Consider the following 22,561-nt stretch of genomic DNA (forward strand, 5'->3'; position numbering starts at 1 on the left):
GGGGTCTGTGTGTGGTCAGGAGGAAAGAAGCCCCCACAGGGAGGGCCCGCGTCAGATCATCTCCCTGACCCACAGTGAGAAACCCCGTTTCAAAATACTTGCCTTTGGTCAGGAAAGACAACGGATATTTCCCTTAAAAGGGACTTTTATAAAAAAAAAACTTTAAGGTAAAGAAACAAGAGTAAAGAAAGTGGGTAATTTCTACAAATGTACTTTCTTCTTAGTCTTCTTGAAGCCTCAACAGACCGGCCAGTACAGCACACCCATTGGGGATTTTTTTTTTTTTTTGAGACGGAGTCTCGCTCTGTCGCCCAGGCTGGAGTGCAGTGGCGCGACCTCGACTCATTGCAAGCTCCGCCTCCCGGGTTCACGCCATTCTCCTGCCTCAGCCTCCAGAGTAGCTGGGACTACAGGTGCCCGCCACCACGCCTGGCTAATTTTTGTATTTTTAGTAGAGACGGGGTTTCACTGTGTTAGCCAGGATGGTCTCGATCTCCTGACCTCATGATCCGCCCGCCTCGGCCTCCCAAAGTGCTGGGATTACAGGCGTGAGCCACCGCGCCCAGCACCACAGGGGATCTTTTCATCAGCTGGGTTTGCCTTTATCTTTCTTTAGCCTCGGGCTCATCTCAGGGCCGGTTGCCACCCTAGCTCCCGTTATTTCTACCTATTTTTTCAACTCCTTGGCAAATAAAGTACTCTCCTTACAGGATCTCAACACCTCTCTCCCTCCGAGGATGCACTGTTTAGTGTGCACAAATGCACACTGATGCAACCCTACTGTACTGAATGAATTCTTCACAGAGGTCTCCATACCTGGGTTTCTAGAATCTTCTCATCACTGACACAACTGTCTTCACCATTCTTGCCTCCTGGTTTGTTTGGTGAGGCAGTTTCTACATTAAAACAGTTTAAACTAGCAATTCTATCTTTAGTAATCCCACTATTTTACTATTTTCAGAACCAGTGTGCATTCAGATGCCACCTTCCAAAATGCATGGGCCTCCTGACTGCTGCCCACAGGAAAGTGCGTGCGCTGTAACATCACCATCCAGCCCTAGGACGCGTCTCTCACCCACCCCCGCTGTGTCCTAAATCAAGCCCAGCACACTTCCCGGCCTTTTCTACTATCATGCTGTGCACACTAGCGGCCACTGGTCAGGACGCCCCGCAGCCTGCCCCTGACACTTGGTGAGCTTCTCTAAGAGGCAAATAGAATGGGGCTTGGAACACAGACCCTGGGGCCAGCTTATGTGTTGAAATCCAGCCTCTGCTACTTACCAGCAGGGCAACCTTGGCAAGTTACCGGATTTCTCCAAGACTGTTTCCTCATCTGTAAAACGGAGTTAATAAGAGGGTTGTCGCAAGGATTTAATGAGTTAATACAGCAAAATGGTTCAAAGAGGACCTAGCATACAGTTAAGCACTGTGTGTGTTAGCTATTATTATTGTACACTGTTATTGAACAATAGTGTATGTGTGTGTATATGTAAGTATATAGTAGGTATACATTGATATAGCATATATAGACTGCATATGATATATATATCTACACAATATGCTATTATATATTATACATACAGTATATCTATATATACAGACCATATATGCACATAATATGGGTGTGTGTGTGTGTGTGTGTGTGTTTGTGTAGCTCAGCCCTCAAATAGCTACCTCCATCCACTTCTCCTGTTTTCACCCTGAGACTGTGAATTGCTCTAGGGTGCGGGCTGTGCACATAGTAGGTCCTGGTCTAACTGTCTCCAGGCTGGAGGGTAGCCAGTAGTTAGGAGCACTGACTCTGGGCTGCCTGGGTCTCATTCTGACTTTGCCCCTTAGAAGGTAAGTGAACTTGGGCAAGAAACTTGGACCTTTTGAACCATCAGTTTTCTTCACTTGTAAAATAGAAAACCAACTATATCTTCTCTCGTTCAGACACTGCAAAGATTAAAATGATTACACATGTAAACAACTCAGCATGCTAACTGGCACACCCTAAGTCATGAGGAACCTCTAGCAATAGTTAACAGTTTCTTCCTGCCCAGTTTCATGGCAGATCTAGAACGGTGGTCTCTGTTTCACTGGGACTCTATTCTTTATTCTATTTGTTGCTCTTGGCCTGGTGCACTGGCTCATGCCTGTTATCACAGCACTTTGGGAGGCCGAGGCGAGCGGATCACCTGAGGTCAGGAGTTTGAGACAAGCCTAGCCAACATGGTGAAATCCCCGTCTCTACTAAAAATACAAAAATTAGCCAGGCATGGTGGCAGGCGCCTGTAATCCCAGCTACTTGGGAGGCTGAGGCAAAAGAATTGCTTGAACCCGGGAAGTGGAGGTCGCAGTGAGCCGAGATCACGCCACTGCATTCCAGCCTGGGCGACAGAGCGAGACTCTGTCTCAAAAAAAGAGAGAGAGAGAGAAAAAAAGAGTCTTGATAAGGAACTTGGCACAACCAAATAATTTGGAAGATAAAAAGTCAAGGAAGCTTCAGGACATTTTCCCAATTATTTTTAGAGTCTAAAGTGACAACCTAGCTAGCCAATGAGAAATTTGATTTAATGGACTTATCAGGCTAGCTAAGACTGCCTTAAGCTGCTGGGTAGAATCAGGGGCACTTGCTTTCTTGTGGAGGGTCTTCAGATGACATTCTTATCAACTTCTGACCAACCTGGCCAATGCTTCCTTGAAATAATTTTTTTTTTTTGAGATGGAGTCTCGCTCTGTCACCCAGGCTGGAATGCAACGGTACCATCTCAGCTCACTACAACCTCTGACTCCCGGGTTCAAGCGATTCTCCTGCCTCAGCCTCCCAAATAGCTGGGATTACAGGCATGCGCCACCACGCCTGGCTACTTTTTGTATTTTTAGTAGAGATGGGGTTTCGCCATGTTGGTCAGGCTGATCTCGAACTCCTGACCTCAGGTGATCTGCCCGCCTTGGCCTCCCAAAGTTGCATGGATTACAGGCATGAGCCACCGTGCCTGGACAATTTTTTTTTTTTTTTTTTAAGACACGGTCTTGCTGTGATGCCAAGGCTGGAGTGCAGTGGTGCAACCATAGCTCACTGTATCCTTGAACTCTTGGGCTCAAGTAATCTTCCTGCCTCCTGAGTAGCTAGGGCTATAAGAACAAGCCACCATGTCCAGCTAGTTTTTAAATTTTTTATAGAGATGGGGTCTTGCTATGTTGCCCAGGCTGAAAATACTCTAGAAAAATACTTAAAAAAAAAAGAAAAAACAAAGACAAAACAACCTGTGTCTCTTGCATTACAAAAGTTTGTCCAAGAAGAGTTTAAAACTCTGAAATACCAGATCAAATTTTAATCTCGAATTTCTTAAATAGTAAACAAACATTATTCAACTTTATACAGTGCTTCTATTTGTAAATCTGACTTCTTAGTTGTGTGAAATTAAATAACTCAAAGCTGTTGTAACTTTAAATTATCCTGAGACTTCAGAGGAATGCGGCTATGCAGCTGAGTCACATGGCACGCAGCTGCAACTTCTGCCTTTTAAAAATTCTGTAAATAATTAAGACCAGAGTAAGACCCCTCAGATCACTGCCCCTCCTCAGGGAGCAATCTGTAATCAATCAGATCACTGTAACATACTCACTAGTCTCATGTGGAAAATGGTATAATCTTGCTAAAACTTCTGTCTCTGCCTATATGATACTTTAACTTCTCCAGAGTGGAACACTGATCCCATTTGTTTGAAGCTGCTTTCCTGGGTGGCCATCCTCAAGCTCTGTGCTTGAACAAACTCTATACTTAATGATATTTTCTGAATCTCATTATTTAAGGTTGACAGCTGATAGCATCATGCTTAATAAATAACTTTTTTTTTTCTTAAGATAGAGTCTCACTCCATCATCCAGGATGGAGTGAAATGGCATGATCTCAGCTCACTGCAACCTCTACCTCCAGGGTTCAAGCAATTCTCCTGCCTCAGCCTCCCAAGTAGCTGGAATTATAGGCACCTGCCACCATGCCTGGCTAATTTTTGTATTTTTAGTAGATAAGGGGTTTTGCCATGTTGGCCAGGCTGGTATCAAATCCCTGGGCTCAAGTGATCCACTCGCCTCAGCCTCCCAAAGTGTTGGGATTACAGGTGTGAGCCACCCCACCCAGCCTAAATAACTGCATTTTGATACTAATTGTATTCCTGGTTTTAGGGACAAAAACACATGTTTAAGGTGCACATGCATGCACATGTGCACACAAAATACACCTTCATGGTTACTGAGACCATGATTAAATTATGAAAAATTAATAATGTCTGTTAAATTTCAAAGCCACAAACAAGTTCAAATTTCAATGGCAGATGACAAATGTTCCCTAAGACTGATGGGAAGTCCCAATCTATTAATTCACTCATTTCGCTTCTTAGCTCTTGCAAAAATTCTCTATCTGGCCTTGAACAGCATCTATTTTTTTAAAGTCTTACTTAATACTATGACTTGAAATAATGTGAAAAGAAAGCACATTAAGTTAGTAGAAAGAGTAACACTGTCATTAAAAGTCCTACGCCTCCTGATGTACTTCAGCATCTTCTAATGACTGCTGATGAAGGAAAATAATGAATCACCGTTAAATAAGGAGAGAAGGAAAGAAAAGGAAGAACTGCTTTGATTTCCACTGAGATAAAACCAGGTGGGGAGGAACTATACCATGAGTTTATGAAATACTACCAGAGGAAAAAACTTTTTACTGAGGAAGCTATCAATACAAGAGAGTCCACTCTAGAAAATAAGGCCAAACATGCTCGGCTGAACTCTGGCATTTTGAGTTGGCTGGAGTTGGTTCAGAGGAGGGCCACTGAACCAGGGAATCTCAATGGATAGAGGTGTATGAATAACCAGTGCAGCTTTAAAACATTCTTCAACCCCATATGCACCTAACAACAGAGCCCCAAACTACATGAAGCAAAACAGAATAAAAGAGAGTAACATAATTCAACAATACTAGAGATAACAATACTCACTTTCAACAATTTCTAGAACTACAGAGAAGAAAAACAAGGAAATAGAAGATTTGAGCAACGCGATTAACTAGACCTAACACACATCTACAGAACAGTCTATCCAACAATAGCAGAATATGTACTTTTTTTTTTTTTTTTGAGACAGAGTCTCGCTCTGTCACCCAGGCTGGAGTGCAGTGGTGCGATCTGGGCTCACTGCAAGCTCCGCCTCCCGGGTTCACGCCGTTCTCCTGCCTCAGCCTCCCGAGTAGCTGGGACTACAGGCACCCGCCACCACGCCCGGCTAATTTTTTGTATTTTTAGTAGAGACGGGGTTTCACCGGGTTGGCCAGGATGGTCTCGATCAGAATATGTACATTCTTGAGTGCACATGGAACATTCTCCAGGATAGACCATGTTGGGTCATAAGAGAAGCCTTAATAAATTTATGATTGAAATCATACAAAGTATGTTCTCCAACCAATAACTGAATTTAGAATGAAGTTGGAAATCTGTAACAGAAGGAAATTTGTGAAATTTATGAACACATAGGATTCAAACAACATACTCCTAAATAACCAATGGGCCAAAGAAGGAATAACGGGGAAACCAGAGACAAAATAAAAGCCACAACGTATCAAAATTTACAAACGGGTGAAATAGGACTTAGAAGGAAATTTATAGCTATAAACAACTACATTAAATAAAAAAGACCTCAAATCAATAACATCTTCTACCTTACAAAAGAAAAAAACTAAACCTAAACCAAGTAGAAGAAAATAATAAAGATTTGAGTAAGGCCAGGTGTGGTGGGCTCAAGCCTGTAATCTCAGCACTTTGGGAGGCTGAGGTAGGAGGATTGTTGGAGCCAGGGAGTTCAAGGCTGCAGTGGGCTGAGATTGTGCCACTGCACTCCAGCCTGGGTGACAGAGCGAGACATCTCAAAAACAAAACAAAAAAACAAGATTTGAGTAAAAATTAATGAAATAGAGAATAGAAGAGAAAAATCAATAAAACAAAAAAGGATAAATTCCTAGAAAGATACAAAGACTCGAACTGTCTCAACTATAAATAAAAAACCTGAATAGCCCTCTAAGTGAGGAGAGAATGAGTTGGTAATCAAAAAACTTCCTACATAGAAAAGTCTAGGACCAGATGGCTTCCAAATATCTAAAGAAGAATTAACACAATTCTTCTTAAGATCTTCCAAAAAACAGAAGAGGAAAGAACACTTGATAATTGTTTATATGATGCCAGCATTACAATAATACCAAGGTCAGATAAGGACACGATAAGAATTAATTACATACCAATATCCCTTATAAATATAGATGCAAAAATCCTCAGCAAAATACTAACAAACTAAATCTAGCAAACGTAAAAAGGATTGTACATTATGACCAAGCGGGATTTGTCCCAGCACTGGTTCAATGTCAGAAAATCAATGCAATACACCATATTCATAGGATAGAATAGAATAAAGGGCAAACTCACATGATCATCTCAATAGACACAAAGCTTCTGACAGAATCAAAAACTGTTTCATTATAAAAACGTTCAATAAGCTAGAAATAGAAGGTAACTTTCTCAACTTGATAAAGGGTATCTAATCTATAGTCTTAATAGCTAACTTCATAATCAGCGGTGACAGACGGAAAGCTTTTCCCTACGAGATCACAACAACACGTGGATGTCTGTTTGCACCATTTCTATTCAATAATCTACTATTTGAGGTTCTAGCCAGAACAATTAAGCATGAGGATAAAATAAATACGCATCCAGATTGGAAAGGAAGAAGAAAAATGATCTCTATGGGCAGATGACATGATCTTGCAGACAGAAAAGCCCAAGGAATCCACAAAAAAATATGAGAACTAATAAATGAGTTCAGCACTGTTGTAGGATAAAAGATCAATGTACAAAAATTCATCATAGTTCTACAGAAATTAAACATGTGGAACAATATCCCATGCTCATGAGTTGGAAGACAATATTGTTGAGACAGCAATGCTAACTAAAATCATCTACATATTCAGTGCAATCCCTATAAAATCCTTTTTTTTTTTTTTTTTTACAGAGATTGAGAAGTTGATTCTAAAATTCATTAAGAAATGCAAGGGACCCTGAATAAAGAAAACAAACTTGGAAAAGAACAAAGTTGGAGAACTCACACTTCCCAGTTTCAAAACTTACTATGAAATCAATGGAAGAATTGAGAGTCCAGACATAAACTCATACGTCATACTCAATTGATTTTTGACAAGGGTGCCAAGACCATTTAATGGAGGAAAAAAAGTCTCAAACAAATGGCACTGGGAAAACTGAATATCCACATGCAAAAGAATGAAGGTAAGACCCCTACCTTACACCATATACAAATATTAACTCAGAATGGATCATCAAAGACCTAACAGCAAAGACTATATTGTTCTTAGAAGTCTTTGTGACCTTAAATTAGGTAATACTTTCTTAGACATCTAAAGTACAATCAACCAAAGGAAAAAATAGATATATTCAACTTCATCTAAATTTAAAACTTTATGCTTTGAAAGACACTACCAAGAAAGTGAATAAATAGTTTAGAGAATGGGAGAAAATATTTGCAAATCACTTATCTGATAAAGGCCTAGTATCTAGGACATACAAAGAACTCTTACAACAAAAAACAGTCCAATTTAAAAACGGGTAAAGCACTGGGATAGACATTTCTCCAAAGAAAATAGAAAATGGCCAAAAAGCACATGAAAAGATGCTTTGCATCTTTAGTCACTGAGTAATGCATGTTAAAAACATGAGACAGCTCCTTCACACCCACTATGACATCTATAAGAAAAAAGACAGGCAGTCACTGGTGTTACGGAGGTTGTGAAGAAACTGCAACCCTCATACACTCTTGGTGAGAATGCAAAATGGCGCAGTTGCTTTGAAGAACATTTTGGCAGTTTCTCAAGAAGTTAAACAGAGTTATAACATAATCCAGCAATTGCAATCCTAGGGACATATCAAAGAGAACTGAAAATATATGTTCAGGCCAAAATTTGTACATGAATGTTCATAGCAACATTATTCATAACAGCCAAACAGTGGAAACAAGTCAAGTGTCCATCAGCGGAACAAAATGTGGTACATCCATACTATGGAGTGTTACTCAGCCACACAAAGAGGTACTGACACACGCTACAACATGTATGAACCGTGAACACATGCTAAGTCAAAGAAGCCAGACACAAAAGGACACATATTATATGGTTCTATTTACATGAAATGCCCAGAACAGGGAAATCCATAGAAACAATGAGTAGATTTCCAGGTTTCCAGGGCTGGCAGGGGTGAGTAGTTACTGAGTATGAGGTTTTTTTACGGGGTGATGAAAATGTTCTGGAATCTGATAGTGGTGATGGTTGCACAACTGTGCGACTATACTAACAACTACTGAAATACACACTTTAAACGGGTAATTTTATGGTATGTGAATTATATTTCGATTGCAAAAATCCTTTCAGCCCCTACTGACTTGAGCATGACTACTGGAGTGAACCTGTTTTCAACAGGAATATATTCTCACTCCTCAGGTCAAGTGAGGTAGAAGGTTAAGAATTCACTGTGGCAAACACTTAAAAATACTGAAAATCCTTCAAGCATATAATTCAATGTAACAAAATATTTTGAAATTCTCCTCATCAGTAAAGCAAAAATATTTCATCGGCACATGTAAAATTGCTCTCACCCTACTTGAGTTTGCTGTTTTTAAAAGAATACAAAGTAGGTAAAAAAATCTCAGACATATAATTTATTACTAATTAGATGTGGTTTGGAAAATCATTTTTACACTCATTCCTTCATTCCACAAATATTTATTGAGCACTTACTATGCGCAAAGCACTCTGCTGGGTGTAGGGGCACAGTGGGGAGCAAATGTTATAAGTCCCTGCTGCTGGGGGTGCTGAAGCTCTGGTGGAGGCTGATCAACCACAAAGAAGAAATTATCAGAGTGAATGTCCACCTTGAAGAATGAGTAAATCAACTGACCACCCTAAGCAGCATCACCAGCAGGATGCCCCGCTCTTGCGCCCTATGTGGGTAAGAGCCAATGTGAAGACACCAATAGTAAGTGTCAATCCCTGTTCCTCTCATGGGAACCAGGAGCACATTCTGTCTCTGAAACACAAACAAATGCAATCTGGGTCCGCGGGCTCCAAATAGCCCTTAAAACACAGGTCTGGTTAATAAGACTCAACAGCACAGACTTTTTATTATTTATTTCTTTTAATACAAAGCTTTGGCATTAGCAATTTTATGAAAAAATAAAATGTACTAAAAATAAATGCTTGTGTGGCATGATTGGTAAATGATGCACAAAAATAGGTTCTTTTTTCCTTCAAGGCAAAATCAGTCAGAAAGCAGGTTTTTTCTTCTTCAAAACCATTCTACCCTATGGAATAAAAGGAAAAAAGAGGTCATAAATTAGTTAAAGAGTAGTCAAATGTTTAAAATAACAGAGAAGTGACCCTAACTGAAGGGTGGCCTGGCTGTCCCCAGCTAGTTCCCAACCCCTCTGGTAAGGCCAGGAAGCCATTAAGTGTTTTCCCAAAATCAGCAGTTTCAGATCTGCAGTTGACTGACTCATCCATCTTAGAGGTGCTTTAATACGCCCAAAAGGATGAAGGAAAAGGTCAGGCCCATGGCGTGTTGTTTAAATACACAGGGACGATTATCACACAATTTACAATTTTTCCTGGTTTAAACACATGTTCTGAATGCTGAGGGTGCTGAAATCTGTAGCTGTTGTCTTTAAAAAATGCTCCTCTTACCCCTCAAACAAGAATGTCCTTACTTATTTTGAAGTGACAGGGATGTATGGCTGTCTCACAGGAATCCTCCAGACCTTGTGTATGTGTGTTTCTGTCCTTGTATCAGGTGTAAAAAGAGCCTATGACCTTTTGACAAGCCCCCGCGCTGTCCCAGCTCCTGCTGCCTTCTCTGCAGCCCTGTGCTGTGGGGCTGCCCTGGCTTTCTGATGCCTTGGACTCCTGCTCATTTCTAGGGTCCCTAAATCAAGCTGTTAGTGTTGATCTTTTTCTTTCTGCTGAGCTCCAGATCTCGGCTTCAAACCATATAAGCTTTGGTTATTACACAACTCTTAGCAACTCTTGATTTCAGCTCCTGCTTGCCACCCTGACTTCACCCTTCAACTCCCTATTTTTACCTAATCTGTCTTCCTGCCTCCATGCCCTACCACAGCAAGCAACTTCGCAGCCACTAGGAGTATCTCTCTGCTGAAACGCCTCAGAGCCCATTACCAGCTCTTTACAAGAATCAAGTCCAAATTCTGTCTCCTGCCTACTGCCACCATCACCTGCAGCAGACACACCAAACCACACAGCTCGCTGATCCACCATCACCTACAGCAGACACACCAAACGACACAGCTCGCTGATCCACCATCACCTACAGCAGACACATGAAACCACACAGCTCGCTGATCCACCATCACCTACAGCAGACACACCAAACCACACAGCTCGCGGATCCACCATCACCTACAGCAGACACACCAAACCACACAGCTCGCTGATCCACCCAAAACACACAATCCGATCCACCATCACCTACAGCAGACAACCAAACACACACGCGATCCACCATCACCCACAGCACACAAACCACACACTCACTGATCCACCATCACCTACAGCAGACACACCAAACCACACACTCATACACCATCACCACACAGGCACACCAAACCACACAATCGTGATCCACCATCACCTACAGCAGACACACCAAACCACACAGTCGTGATCCACCATCACCTACAGCAGACACCAAACACACAGTGCGGATCCACCATCACCTACACAGACAGCCAAACCACACAGTGGTGATCCACCATTACCTACAGCAGACAGCCAAAACACACAATCCTGATCCACCAAAACCACACAGCTCGCTGATCCTGCTCTGTGCAGCCCTCACTGTGTGCCCTAATTATGCCCAGGCTGGTTCCTAAGTCACTCTTCCATGCAGCCTTTCCAGCTCCCCCAAAGGTAAAGCGGCAGCTCCGCAGGCATGACCCAGAAGGGCCTTTGCGTACTCCCTCACTCTCCAGCCACATCAGTACGCACATGAGGGCATAGCCATGAGCTCTGGTGGAGCCAGACCAGGTCTCCATCAGCTTCGGCACTGCGAGCCCAGTGCTTGGGAAACAGCATCTCAATGAATGAGGGGGCGCTGTCAACTTTTTTGAAAAACCTCTGGTATAAAGGATATTCACAACTTCACATAAAGCTCTGTACCTTATTATTTCTTGTAGTTCCTATTGAAGGTAACACATTTTCTAATATTTCCTCAGAAAAACTGAATATTAGATATAAAGACTTTTTAGGGGTAATTAAGTTTTTAAATCTACTTTATCTTGTTGCCTCTTCAAGAAATTATAGGCCGGGCACGGTGGCTCACACCTGTAATCCCAGCACTTTGGGAGGCTGAGGTGGGTGGATCACCTGGGGTCAGGAGTTTGAGACCGGCCCGGCCCATATGGCGAAACCCTGTCTCTACTAAAAATGCAAAAATTAGCCAGGGGTGTTGGCAGGTGCCTCTAGTCCTAGCTACTCGGGAAGCTGAGACAGAAGAACTGCTTCAACCTGGGAGGCAAAGTTGCAGTGAGCCGAGATCCCACCACTGTATTCCAGCCTGGGTGACAGAGCGAGACTGTCTCAAATAAATAAATAAAATAAAGCAAAATAATAACCACTGCCAAAGAGAGCAGAGAAGTGTAAGTTCCCACTGCCTTTAATACTCATGTTGCAACTGCATTTTTAGGAAACCAAATTTGTCTCCTTCAACCACATTATTTGGCACTATCCTCCTTTCTGAAGTAGTCAAATGCAAGCAGTTCAAAGGAAAAGGTTGGAACCAGAGGTGCTGGGTTTGAATTCCAGTGGCCTTCTTCCTATGGCATCCCTCCGGAGTCACTCAATCCCTCGAAGCCCTAATTTATTCTTTTGTGTATATATATCTCACACTCAGATTGGCTACAAGGAGAATAAATACTAAGAGAAAGAAGAGGATCCACTATCCAGCAATACACCTCAAACAGAGGTTAATTTTAAATCTTTTCTGGAATTGTTACAAGACAGGCTGTGTGAGCAAAAGGTTATCAGGTTGAGAACTAAAAATTCAAAATTCTTTAGACAAGTGTTTCTCAAACTAAAGCACATAACCTATTAATGGTTATAAAATCAATTTAGGAGTTAACGAGTAATATTAACAACAAGGCACAGGATTGACTACACCAGAGAATACTGCATGCAGTCAGGGAAGTGTCTGTGAAATTTGTTTCACTTACATATGGGAGTACTGGGTCACAACACAAAATGTATCTCTTACAGCAGGAGATGGTTTTTTAAAAGTCTGAAAAACGCTCCTTTTGATACTTAAGGTTCTAAAAGGGGTAACTGAAAAAGAACCCAACACCTCTTCTCAGCCTCTGATCCCTCCTAGCAACAATCCAAGAGGGACCCTCGGCACAGGACGAGTCTTAGAGCCCTCTACCTGACCTGAGGTCGGCCTGTGACCAGCTCTATACTGTAGCTTCTGTCTGAAGAATCAGGTCCTGGTGCAGGCTGGCTAGCTTTCAAAGTGTCCTGTGTTTTGGACGGACAATTTTAACTACTACAAAGTTGTTTCTTTCTTTTTTTTTCTTTTTTTTTTGAGACAGAGTTTCACTCTGGTCACCCAGGCTGGAGTGCAATGGGGCGATCTCGGCTCACTGCAACCTTCGCCTCCCAGGTTCAAGTGATTCTCCTGCCTCGGCCTTAGCTGGGATTACAGGTACCTGCCACCACACCCGGCTAATTTTCATATTTTTAGTAGAGATGGGGTTGCACTGTGTTGGCTAGGCTTGTCTTGAACTCCTGACCTCAGGTGATCTGCCCGCCTCAGCCTCCCAAAGTGCTGGGATTACAGGCGTGAGCCACCCCGCCAGGCCACAAAGTTCTTTCTTATATCAAGTGGAAATCTGCCTCCCTGTAGAAATCGCCAGAGCTCCAGAAATACAGAGTAAGCATCACTCTGTACGCACTGGTTAGTCAACATGAGGCTCTTCTGAGTATTAAACCAGGCAATACGGGTAAAAGAGACCAGTGCAGAACTAAGATCTTGGTAGGCGTTCAATAAACAGTAGTTATTCTCATCTTTAAAAGTCCTTCAAACACCTGGAAACAGCTCTCATCTTACCCGCTCCCCTCTCTTCCAAACCAAGCATCCCCAAGACATGAAATAATTAAATTTTCAGACCCTTTTATGTTGAGTGTGCTAGTTTCTCAATATTCCTTTTTAAGAGTACTAAGCACTCACGTCTGTAATCCCAGCACTTTGGGAGGCCGAGACGGGTGGATCACAAGGTCAGGAGTTCAAGACCAGCCTGGCCAAGATAGTGAAACCCCATCTCTACTAAAAATACAAAAAAATTAGCCAGGCGTGGTGGTGGGTGCCTGTAATCCCAGCTACTCAGAAGGCTGAGGCAGATAATTGCTTGAACCCGGGAGGTGGAGGTTGTGGTGAGCTGAGATGGCGCCACTGCACTCCAGCCTAGGTAACAGAGCGAGACTCCATCTCAAAAAAAAAAAAAAGAGTACTGAGCAAAATAATTCAGAAATACTGAGAGTAAAACAGAAACATCACTCTTTTTGTATAAATAAAGGAGTTTATATACATAAATTTCTACTACTACACTAAGAGGAGGATCACCGGGAGCTTCCTGGTGGACCTGCTACAAGAAGCCAGGGCTTCCTGATCTCAGGTTATGCCACTGGATCATTTGCTCTAGTTATTTTGTCACCTTTGCCACTTCAGATTCATTTCCTCATGCCAAGATTTTTCTGAATCTTGAATAATGAGCTACCGTTCTCTGCAAATCTTAGAACATAATTTCTATGAATCAGAATCTAGCAACGGGAAAAGGGCTCTAGGGGATACCTAGTCATGCCTCCCATTAAACTTAAAATCTCTACTACATATTTGTATATGTTCCTCAAATAAAATTAATAAAAATATTTATTTTTCTTATTTTGAGGGAAAACTAGAGTGACACAAATATCAGTTGGTAAATGTTGACATTTCACAAGGTTTATATGAACAGCCAAGTAGAGCAGAAGACCTCTTTTGGGAATTGAAATTCAGTAACCTCGCTTACCTAGGTACTAAGAAACCAAGGTATGAGAAGCCAATATGTAAATATATTTACCTTGCATTTATTCGCTTCTTTGACTACCATCCTGTTTATATTTGCGAAGTTTCAAAATTTACCAGATCTGTTTGCAGTGTCAAAAAAATTTAATGTATAATCAGTCGCAGTACTAAATAAATAGTATTTCATCGTAACAGTAGGGCAGTGACTCCAAACACATGGGCTTTTTGATGGACTTCTGATTGAAGCCAACAGCACCAAGCCCTTGGTAAATGCACCGAGCATGGTGAGGGAGGGATGGGGGCTTGCACCCCTTGTGGGGATCCTCCTTGTGTAGTTAGCAACCCACCCATGACAGGGGGCCCTGGACCGCCTGGGTCCCACACACTGCCCTTACATCTTGCCCACAGGGTTTCAACAGTGAGTAGACAGGGTCAAGGACTTGCTCGAATAGTAATACACAAGAACAGTGACTAGTAACACTGCCAGAAAGGTAAACTATTCTAGTAGGCATATGCACAGAGGTAGAGTTTAGTATCAATTTTCGGACAGTCATTAAAATGCCAAGAGATGAAATCTATTTATATATGACTATCTTACAAATGGATGAGGTTACCCAGAAAATTAAGCCAGGGCAATTAAGGTGAAAAAAAAAAAATCTTATTTTGGTTGTAAGTTTATTAGTAGATAAAAGGCAAAAACAGAAATAAAATAGATGTTGAAAAATTCATTAATAAAGAATAATTACAAATTTATTTGCTAAAGTAAACTTTTCTCTGGAATAAAATCAGTAGGCATTTTTCATTGATATGTTTGAGAAAAAGACACTGGGTAAGAGTCCTATTATCTTTCCTATCATCTGCCACAATAAAAACTGCCTTTAAAAAGATTAAGCAATTCATGCTTACTGTTAAAAAAAAAAAAACACACACAACACATAAAAGCACAAACTGAAGAAGACGTTGCCCCAGATTCTAAAGTAAGATAATCACCATCCATATTCTGGTGACCATCCTTGATTGTATCCACATGTGTGCATACACAACACGCACACACACACACACTCTCTCCATTTTTCTCTCTAAATGGGATCATGAATATTGTCCTTCAGTGGTTTTGACTGAAGGCACAGAAATAATAACCAAATGAGCAACTGTGAAATCAACCCTCTACAACTGCTAATGGGAGAAGGGTTGAACTAAGGCACGGATCTAAGATCCATGACTTAGATTCTGAGTCATGCAGGCATTCAGGCATGGAACTAAAATATTATGGCCCAGATACTATGATTTCTAATAGGCAACATGTCTGCTGAGCACTCTCATTTTAATCTGATGCATGAATTGAACATCAGACAGATTCTGAGTGGCAGTCAGGTGACAAACTACCCAGTAATTCTCAGAACGTGCCTAGTGTAATTATTTGCTTGTACTGGTTATCACTCATTTGTGAACTTTTTGAGAAGTAGGCTTGTATTACTATCTTGCCTGATGGGTTAGCATGGGAGTAAGCAAAAGAGGTGGTTGTGGGTGAAATAAGCGTTTCCCTCTAAAATTAGGTTTGAATCACAGCTACTCACAGAGCTACTATGGTTCTGTGTCCTATTTCATGGAAGAAATTAAATTCACTTCCCAGACAATAAAGGCAGATGGTCACCTGACTCACAGAACTTCAATGGCACTGCAGTGGCATTGGCTTGGCTAACATTTATTGAGCACTTCTTATGTACCAGGCACTGTGCTAAGCATTTTATAGGCTGATTCTCATAACAACCCTGCGATATGGTCCTAGCATTATCTGTTTATGAATGACTACAAGGAGCTTCAAATAAATATAACTGCCCAGGTCTTACAACTGAAAAATGGAGGAGCTGACAGTCAAATCCAGGTGTGTGTGACCTAGAGTCTAAGGAATTAGGTGCGCCATGCTGAAGGAAAACTGCATGGGTGGCCAACAGCAGCGGCTAGTGGTTCACCTGCTGGATGAGAAGCAGTGCTCCTCTGAAGGCTGGGGAATGCCACCCGACCCTGACATCTGTGAGCCCCAACATGTATGGCTCACAGATGCCAGTGGGCACTTCTTGCAAGTATCTAGGCCGCAGATCAGGTTAGATCGAATAACACATGCCACTGCAAGTGGAGGCCACTTGCCCAATGTTTCTATAGCCAGACAATGGGCAGTCAATTAAATCAACTGCATGAGGTAATCAGTTTGGTTATTACTCATCAATTAAAGTATCAGGACATAATTGCATATGGAGATCACGTGAATTCCACCCAAACCAATCTGGGTTCAAATGTGGGCAGGGCTCCAGGGTTGCTTTCATCTCTAATTAGTTTTCATGAATATCGGTAAAAGAAAGGACTGAATGATATCCTCAGTAAATGTCCAAAATTTAGAACAAAACAAAACAAAGCAAAAATAAATAAACCCTTTCTATACCTTATCTCTATGGAAAGCTACTCTTGGAACAGCATTGGATCAAAATGGACCGGAACAGTCATCTAGCCCAATCCTCCATCCTCTGAAAACACCTCACTACAGCACCCCTGACAAGTGACATCCAGCCTCTGCCTGCATTCCCAGTCCTGGGCGTGCCCTGCAGCAAACCATCCTGCCACTAACCAACCTCACCGACAGATGTCCTTCCTTTGACTGAGGTGAAGCCTGCAGTCATGGAGCCTGCTCTCTGGTCGCCATTTTGCTCATGGAGACAGCGCTCAGACTTATCTTCTCTTCCTCCTCACAGCTGTCCTAACATCTGGAAACAGCGGGTCTTTTACATTGCTTCTGTCCTGCAGGCCAACTACCCAAGGCACTGGTCCTGACCACGGGCATGGCCGCTGGGGCTTCCCCAGAAGCTAGACACGCAAGGCTCCAGATGTGTGTGAGGAACGCAAAGTGGGCTCTTCCCGTCAGCGATGAGGACACTGGCAGCCTTTTGCACTCTAAGACTATACTGTTCCTTTGCCATTTGTGCTACACTGCTGATTCATTCCAAGCCTGTGGCTAATGAAAACCTCTGGATCTTTTCTCAAATGGGCTGCTCTTGTTGAATAAGGTGAATTCCCAATCTGTGTTACTGACTAAAAATATATGCTCATGAAATAAAGTATGTTGCTAGACATGATCCCATCAGGATCAGCGTGAAACTGGTGGAAAGCCAGTTCTCACCATCTTCATGAAAACTGCTCCGTGGGTTTTCTTGGGATCATCTGGCACATGCAATCCAAAAACAATTTGTTACTTACTCATTAGCATTCAAGCTAGCTGTGGCTCTGATGATCATGTAGCAGAGTGTGAGGGCACTGAGGAGGCCAAAACTGGCAATAATAAACCATTCTTCTGTTGACAAAGGAAAGGGAGGAAATCACTCTGGGGAGAAGGTTTAAGTCAAATCGATGCCAACATTTCCCTCAAATGCAACGAAGCAGACGTCAACGGAGGTGTAAGCCAAGATTGGCCCAAGGAAGTGAAGCAGGAGGTTTGCCAGAGAGCTACTAACTGGAGAAGGTTAGTGGAAGTACTGGTGAAAGCTGCAAGGGAGAAAGGAAAGCACGGCCCAACCATTTCTTCCATTTAGGTCCTGAGGTCTGTGAGGAGTGTAGCCACCAAAAAGTGTGTGGTGAAAATATGTATATAAAATTGCACATGGACACAGATTTTTTTCATTGTTAATGTAAATGACAGTAAAGTAGACTAAGCGTATTTATAACCTTCTTTCCTTCTTCATTCTGTCATTTCTGCAGGGCTTTCATTCTCAGTCAAAGGCTGAGGAGCACGGAGCAGCGGTTCTCCAGGTCCTGTGGGTGCTCCCAGCCGTGTGCGAGCCGGCCTCCCACGGCATCCACGGCTACATTCTTCTCTCTTATGCATGGGCTTACTTAGGATATTTAGGGAGTAAAAAGGACATCTCACTGGTGTCTCAAGAAAGTAGAAACTACTCTTCCCAACCCCACTGCCGAGGGGCAGCAATGGCTGTTCAGGCTGTGACAAGCAGGAGTAGGAGGGGCGGGCGACTGACCGGGTACTTGGCCACCACAGAGCTGAAAACCTCTGGTGCTTACGACAATAAGGATGTTTATCTCGCCTGTCTCTCTCTCCATCCAGATATTCTCCCTTACCTTTTCAGAGCCTGTGTTGTCAAGGTAACATTTTAAAAACAGTATTTATTGAGAACCTCGAACACAACTGAAGAACCAATCTCACTTGCTAAAAAGTCTTAACTATAAAATATTTCTTCGTGTATACACTGACTAGGGCTGTTTTAACAAAATGTCATACAATAAAATTACCTATATATCTGCAAGAAGGCAGAAGAGAACTACTTACACATGGACTGCCAAATGTTTTATGCACACGCTGTATATAACATGTGTGTTTCTCAATCTGGGTTCCACAAATCCTAACCCTGCATGCAAAATTGTGTGTGCATAGGCATTTTTCTAGAAAAACATACTTTTGTTAGATTTTAAAGGTGGTGACTTTCAAAAGGTCACGCAGCACTGTCCTGGGGACTTCCTGTCCGGAGAGTGCTCTACCACCTTAGCTTATGTTATTAAAATGCTTAGTAAACCCCTACCTTTTAGACATCAGTGCAGCCACTGCCTCTCAAATTACAAACTTCCTCATCAGTAGATTGAAGCTTTTTATTTAATCAGCATGACCATTTAAGAACACATATAAAACCCACCATTTTTACCTGTAATGTTTTAAGTTAGGGAAAATGTATATGGCATTTAAAAAAAATAAGAGCCGAATGTCATCACCATCAAGGAACTTAACACAGTATCCTCTTTTTCCTTCTTGGAGCCTTTTATATATGATATGCAGACTACCTTGGAGAACTTCGTCACATCTATGTTTCCAAATTCTGAGTATACCATCCCATATTTGCATGTCTTTGTGTGTGTGTGTGTGATTGCAATCTTAAAAACTAGTAACAAAAGGAAGTAAACACCATCATAAAACACCCAATATGCTGGTGGCATTTCCACAGTGCCCCCCTGCAGCAGGCCTGGCTACCTCTGCCCCCAGTGCCTACTTAGCACAGTGCCTTGCACACAGTGGGTGCCAGCTGGATGCACTGTGGTTGCTATGGTGCTACAGGGCTTCGGAGGGAAAGCAGAGGTAGCTGTGGTTTAGTTCAATCACATGAATTTTATTTATTAACATCATGTGTAAATTCTGCTAAAGGTGACTAATTTGGTACATGAAGTAATCTTTTTTATCATCAAAGCATAAGATTTTGAAAGGACATTTCTACATAAAATATAACGGGATCAGTACTTAATGTAGTAAGTAGTAGGTGCTCAATAAATGTTTGATCAATGAAGGACCTGAAAAACTCACTAATAAACCAACAACCTTTGTGTCCTTTATTACTACTCAATCAAGTTTTAAAACTGTAGACCACAAAACCTCAACGCCAAAGTAAGAAAACCATGAAATGCTATTAAACGAATCATTGAGAGATGGTGAGAAATGAGCCAAACTACACTCAAAGCACAGTTTTCCCTATTGCATAACTGAATGAAGGCTCCCTGAGTTTACACAGATGACAGAATGCAACCTGGGGAATCATTTTCTAATAATAATGTCTGGTTGGTTAAAAACATGAATACTTTGACTGAACAGACCACACAAGTCTTCACATGTGAGGAGAAACATTTTGTAACAGTGTCATCCATTTCACTGACTCCCAGACTGGAGTGGGGTCCCACGAGCCTCAGGGCGTGATGCGCTATGCGCTAGGCAAGCAGCAGCAGGTGCTGGGAAAGGCGACAGTAGAGCAGCGACCAGGAAGATGGGTGAAAGGTTGTTAGATGAAAGTAACATGTAAAGAACGGAAGTGAAGAGAAGAGCTGGCTTGTCGAGGACTGAATGTCTATGACGCCCACACACACGCTGTCGGCTCACTCACACTGTCCTGAGGTACCGCCATCAAAACACTCAGCATTTCTTTCCTGCTAGCCGACAGTGCCATGTGAAGACGTTCATAACTAGCTCACGGCATTTTTTTTCAGGCAGATTGTCCTTTGGCTTTTCTCCTACCTCATGTACAATTATACCAAAGAGTTAAGTGCCAAGAGACCAAACTTCCACAAAAGACGTAAAATAAAGTGCGCAACAGGCTGTGTTCCAAGAACGGTGAATTTTTAGGTTCAAATTCTAGATGAATTTCCCACTAAGTAACCTGTAGCCCCGGAGGTGGAGAGCACCAGTGCTCACAGCATACTGGGGCCTATGTCACCTTCCAACATCTCCCTTTAAATGCCTGTTTGTAATGCAACGATTTCAAAACAAGGTTTATAAAATAGCGACTAAGACCTCTGAACAGCTACTCATCAAATGCAGCTATTCCTATTAATTATACAAAAACACACCAGCTACTTATCAGAAATAAAGTTTCATTCTTCCAAATACCTGTTTTAACAGCAACACATATCACTTTCTTGGTTACAGTCTGTGTTGCAGGCTGAGGCGAGTGCCTTGACTCTCCTGATGGTCCCGAATGCCCACATAGGCAGCCACATGCCCTGTGCCTGAGCGGAGGCCCCCACTTACTTGTTACTGCAATGTTGATTTCTCCTGTTCTCGGAGTGAGATCCCCGTCCTGAGGAAGAGGCGAGATCCCCGAAGTTCGAAGTGGCTCAAGGCCGAGGGAGTTGTCGCCGGCGAGGTCGCTGAGGGCTGATCTTCGGTTAACAGCTTGGGTTCTGGTGAGCCTTTCCATATCGAATGCTACGTTATCAGTACATGGCAAATTCGGCTGCAAAATATTTCCAGGTTAAAAATAATTGTAAGGAAACCACATCCTTTCATACGATTCTGAAAAAGATTCTAAACTTTGACGCCCTGTTGCAAAGACCTTACCAAGTTCTTTCCCTGTGATGTCTTTTCATTTATCTGCCCACCTACCTACTCCTTCTTCTCTCACCCTAAGAGTTTTTCTTCAAAAGGCACAGAGATCTCTTCTCAGAAATGGTACAAAGGAAAATCAAAATTCATTGCAGATCAGAGAAAACTGGTCATGGCCCACAGGCACAGGGAGTCGTAATCATTAACATAAAGATAGCAAACCTCCAGTTTAAAAGAGAAAACTATTACTTTGCTTCATGGTAAATGTCCATGTTGAAGAATCCCAGGTAATAGAAAACACCTCTTTCATCCTACTAACTTCTCTGAAAGCCCCATTTATCTGGTAGTCAGTTTTTAAGTATCATCTGCCTTTAAACACAAGAAAAGCATAAAACCAAGAGTAGGTCAAAGTTGAAAAGACTTTTGAACTATAAGAAAACGATCTGTTTCAAAACCTAAGCACCTAATCCTGAGGGAGAGGTATAGAGCTGCTTGGGGCCAAAGTCTACCAATTAAAAAGTGAGCACCAGAAGTCTCCCGTTGTAACAATGTGGATATTTGTTTACCTAACAACCTTTGGTTCTCTCAGCACGTAGCAGGAGGCAGCACATGAGAAGCATAGCTGGGAAGGGTGGTTGTGAGAAGTTTATGTTTATAGAGAGAAGTTTCAGCCAACCAAACCTGGAACTAATGGCTTCCTGGGCAAAAGAACTGTTTCAGGTCATCTCAAAGCCTTATTTCATTCTTTTTTGAGACCAAAAACTATGTTATTTTCTGATAAAAGGCATAACTCTGGATGTACATGCTTCTCTTAAGCAAGGACTAACCAAGGTCCTTGGTTACTCAAGTCGGTGTTGACCTGGCACCTGCCACGGTTGGACTCTGGCACGCCTGGCGACGGCCCCTGCCAGGCTGTGGTTGTCAACAGTTCTCCTTGGGCTCCAGTCACTGCCTGCCTTCTCTGCTTGCAACTTACCAACCCCCAGGACATCAAAGTCAAACTTCAGGCTAAAGAACATAAGCAATGACATAGTTTTATATTATGCCAAGCACGGAGGAGATTACGACTGGAACACAGTCAACAGCATACAGCCTACCTTCTAAAAGAGAGAGTGGAATGAAGAAAAATCATGTCCTCCTCTCTTTCTTCATTCCATACTCATCAACCAATAGAAGCACCCTTTTAAAAGTGGACAATACCAGGTGTGGTGACTCACGCCTATAATCCCAGCACTTTGGGAGGCTGAGGCAGGAGGATCACTTGAGGCCAGGAGTTTGAGACCAGCCTGAATAACATCATCTCTTCAAAACATAAAAAAGTGGCCAGGCACGGTGGCTCACGCCTGTAATCCCAGCACTTTGGGAGGCCGAGGCGCGTGGACCACCTGAGGTCAGGAGTTGGAGACCAGCCTGGACAACATGGTGAAACCCTGTCTCTACTAAAAATACAAAAAATTAGCCGGGGGTGGTGGCAGGGACCTGCAATCCCAGCTACTTGGAAGGCTGAGGCAGGAGAATCGCTTGAACCTGGGAGGCGGAGGTTGCA

General features: G+C 42.4%; 1 protein-coding gene across 3 annotated transcripts in view; it reads right to left on the reverse strand.

Moving 5' to 3' along the window:
• RNF130 (ring finger protein 130) overlaps nucleotides 1-22,561 on the reverse strand; it is a 152,731-nt gene that overhangs the window by 28,657 nt on the left and 101,513 nt on the right. The window contains exons 7-9 of one of the 3 annotated variants that reach the window (XM_032158897.2): nucleotides 20,722-20,926; nucleotides 17,406-17,499; nucleotides 9,206-9,393 (exon numbers count right to left, since the gene is read on the reverse strand). In XM_032158897.2, the coding sequence (XP_032014788.1) occupies nucleotides 9,378-9,393; nucleotides 17,406-17,499; nucleotides 20,722-20,926 (315 nt within the window). In that variant the 3' untranslated portion in view covers nucleotides 9,206-9,377. Of the gene's footprint in view, nucleotides 1-9,205; nucleotides 9,394-17,405; nucleotides 17,500-20,721; nucleotides 20,927-22,561 lie in introns of those variants that run through there. The other 2 variants (XM_032158899.2, XM_032158898.2) reach the window with 2 other exon arrangements.

This window comes from Hylobates moloch, unplaced genomic scaffold, assembly GCF_009828535.3.
Source record: "Hylobates moloch isolate HMO894 unplaced genomic scaffold, HMol_V3 SCAFFOLD_6, whole genome shotgun sequence".
In the NCBI taxonomy this organism is placed as follows: Eukaryota; Metazoa; Chordata; class Mammalia; order Primates; family Hylobatidae; genus Hylobates; species Hylobates moloch.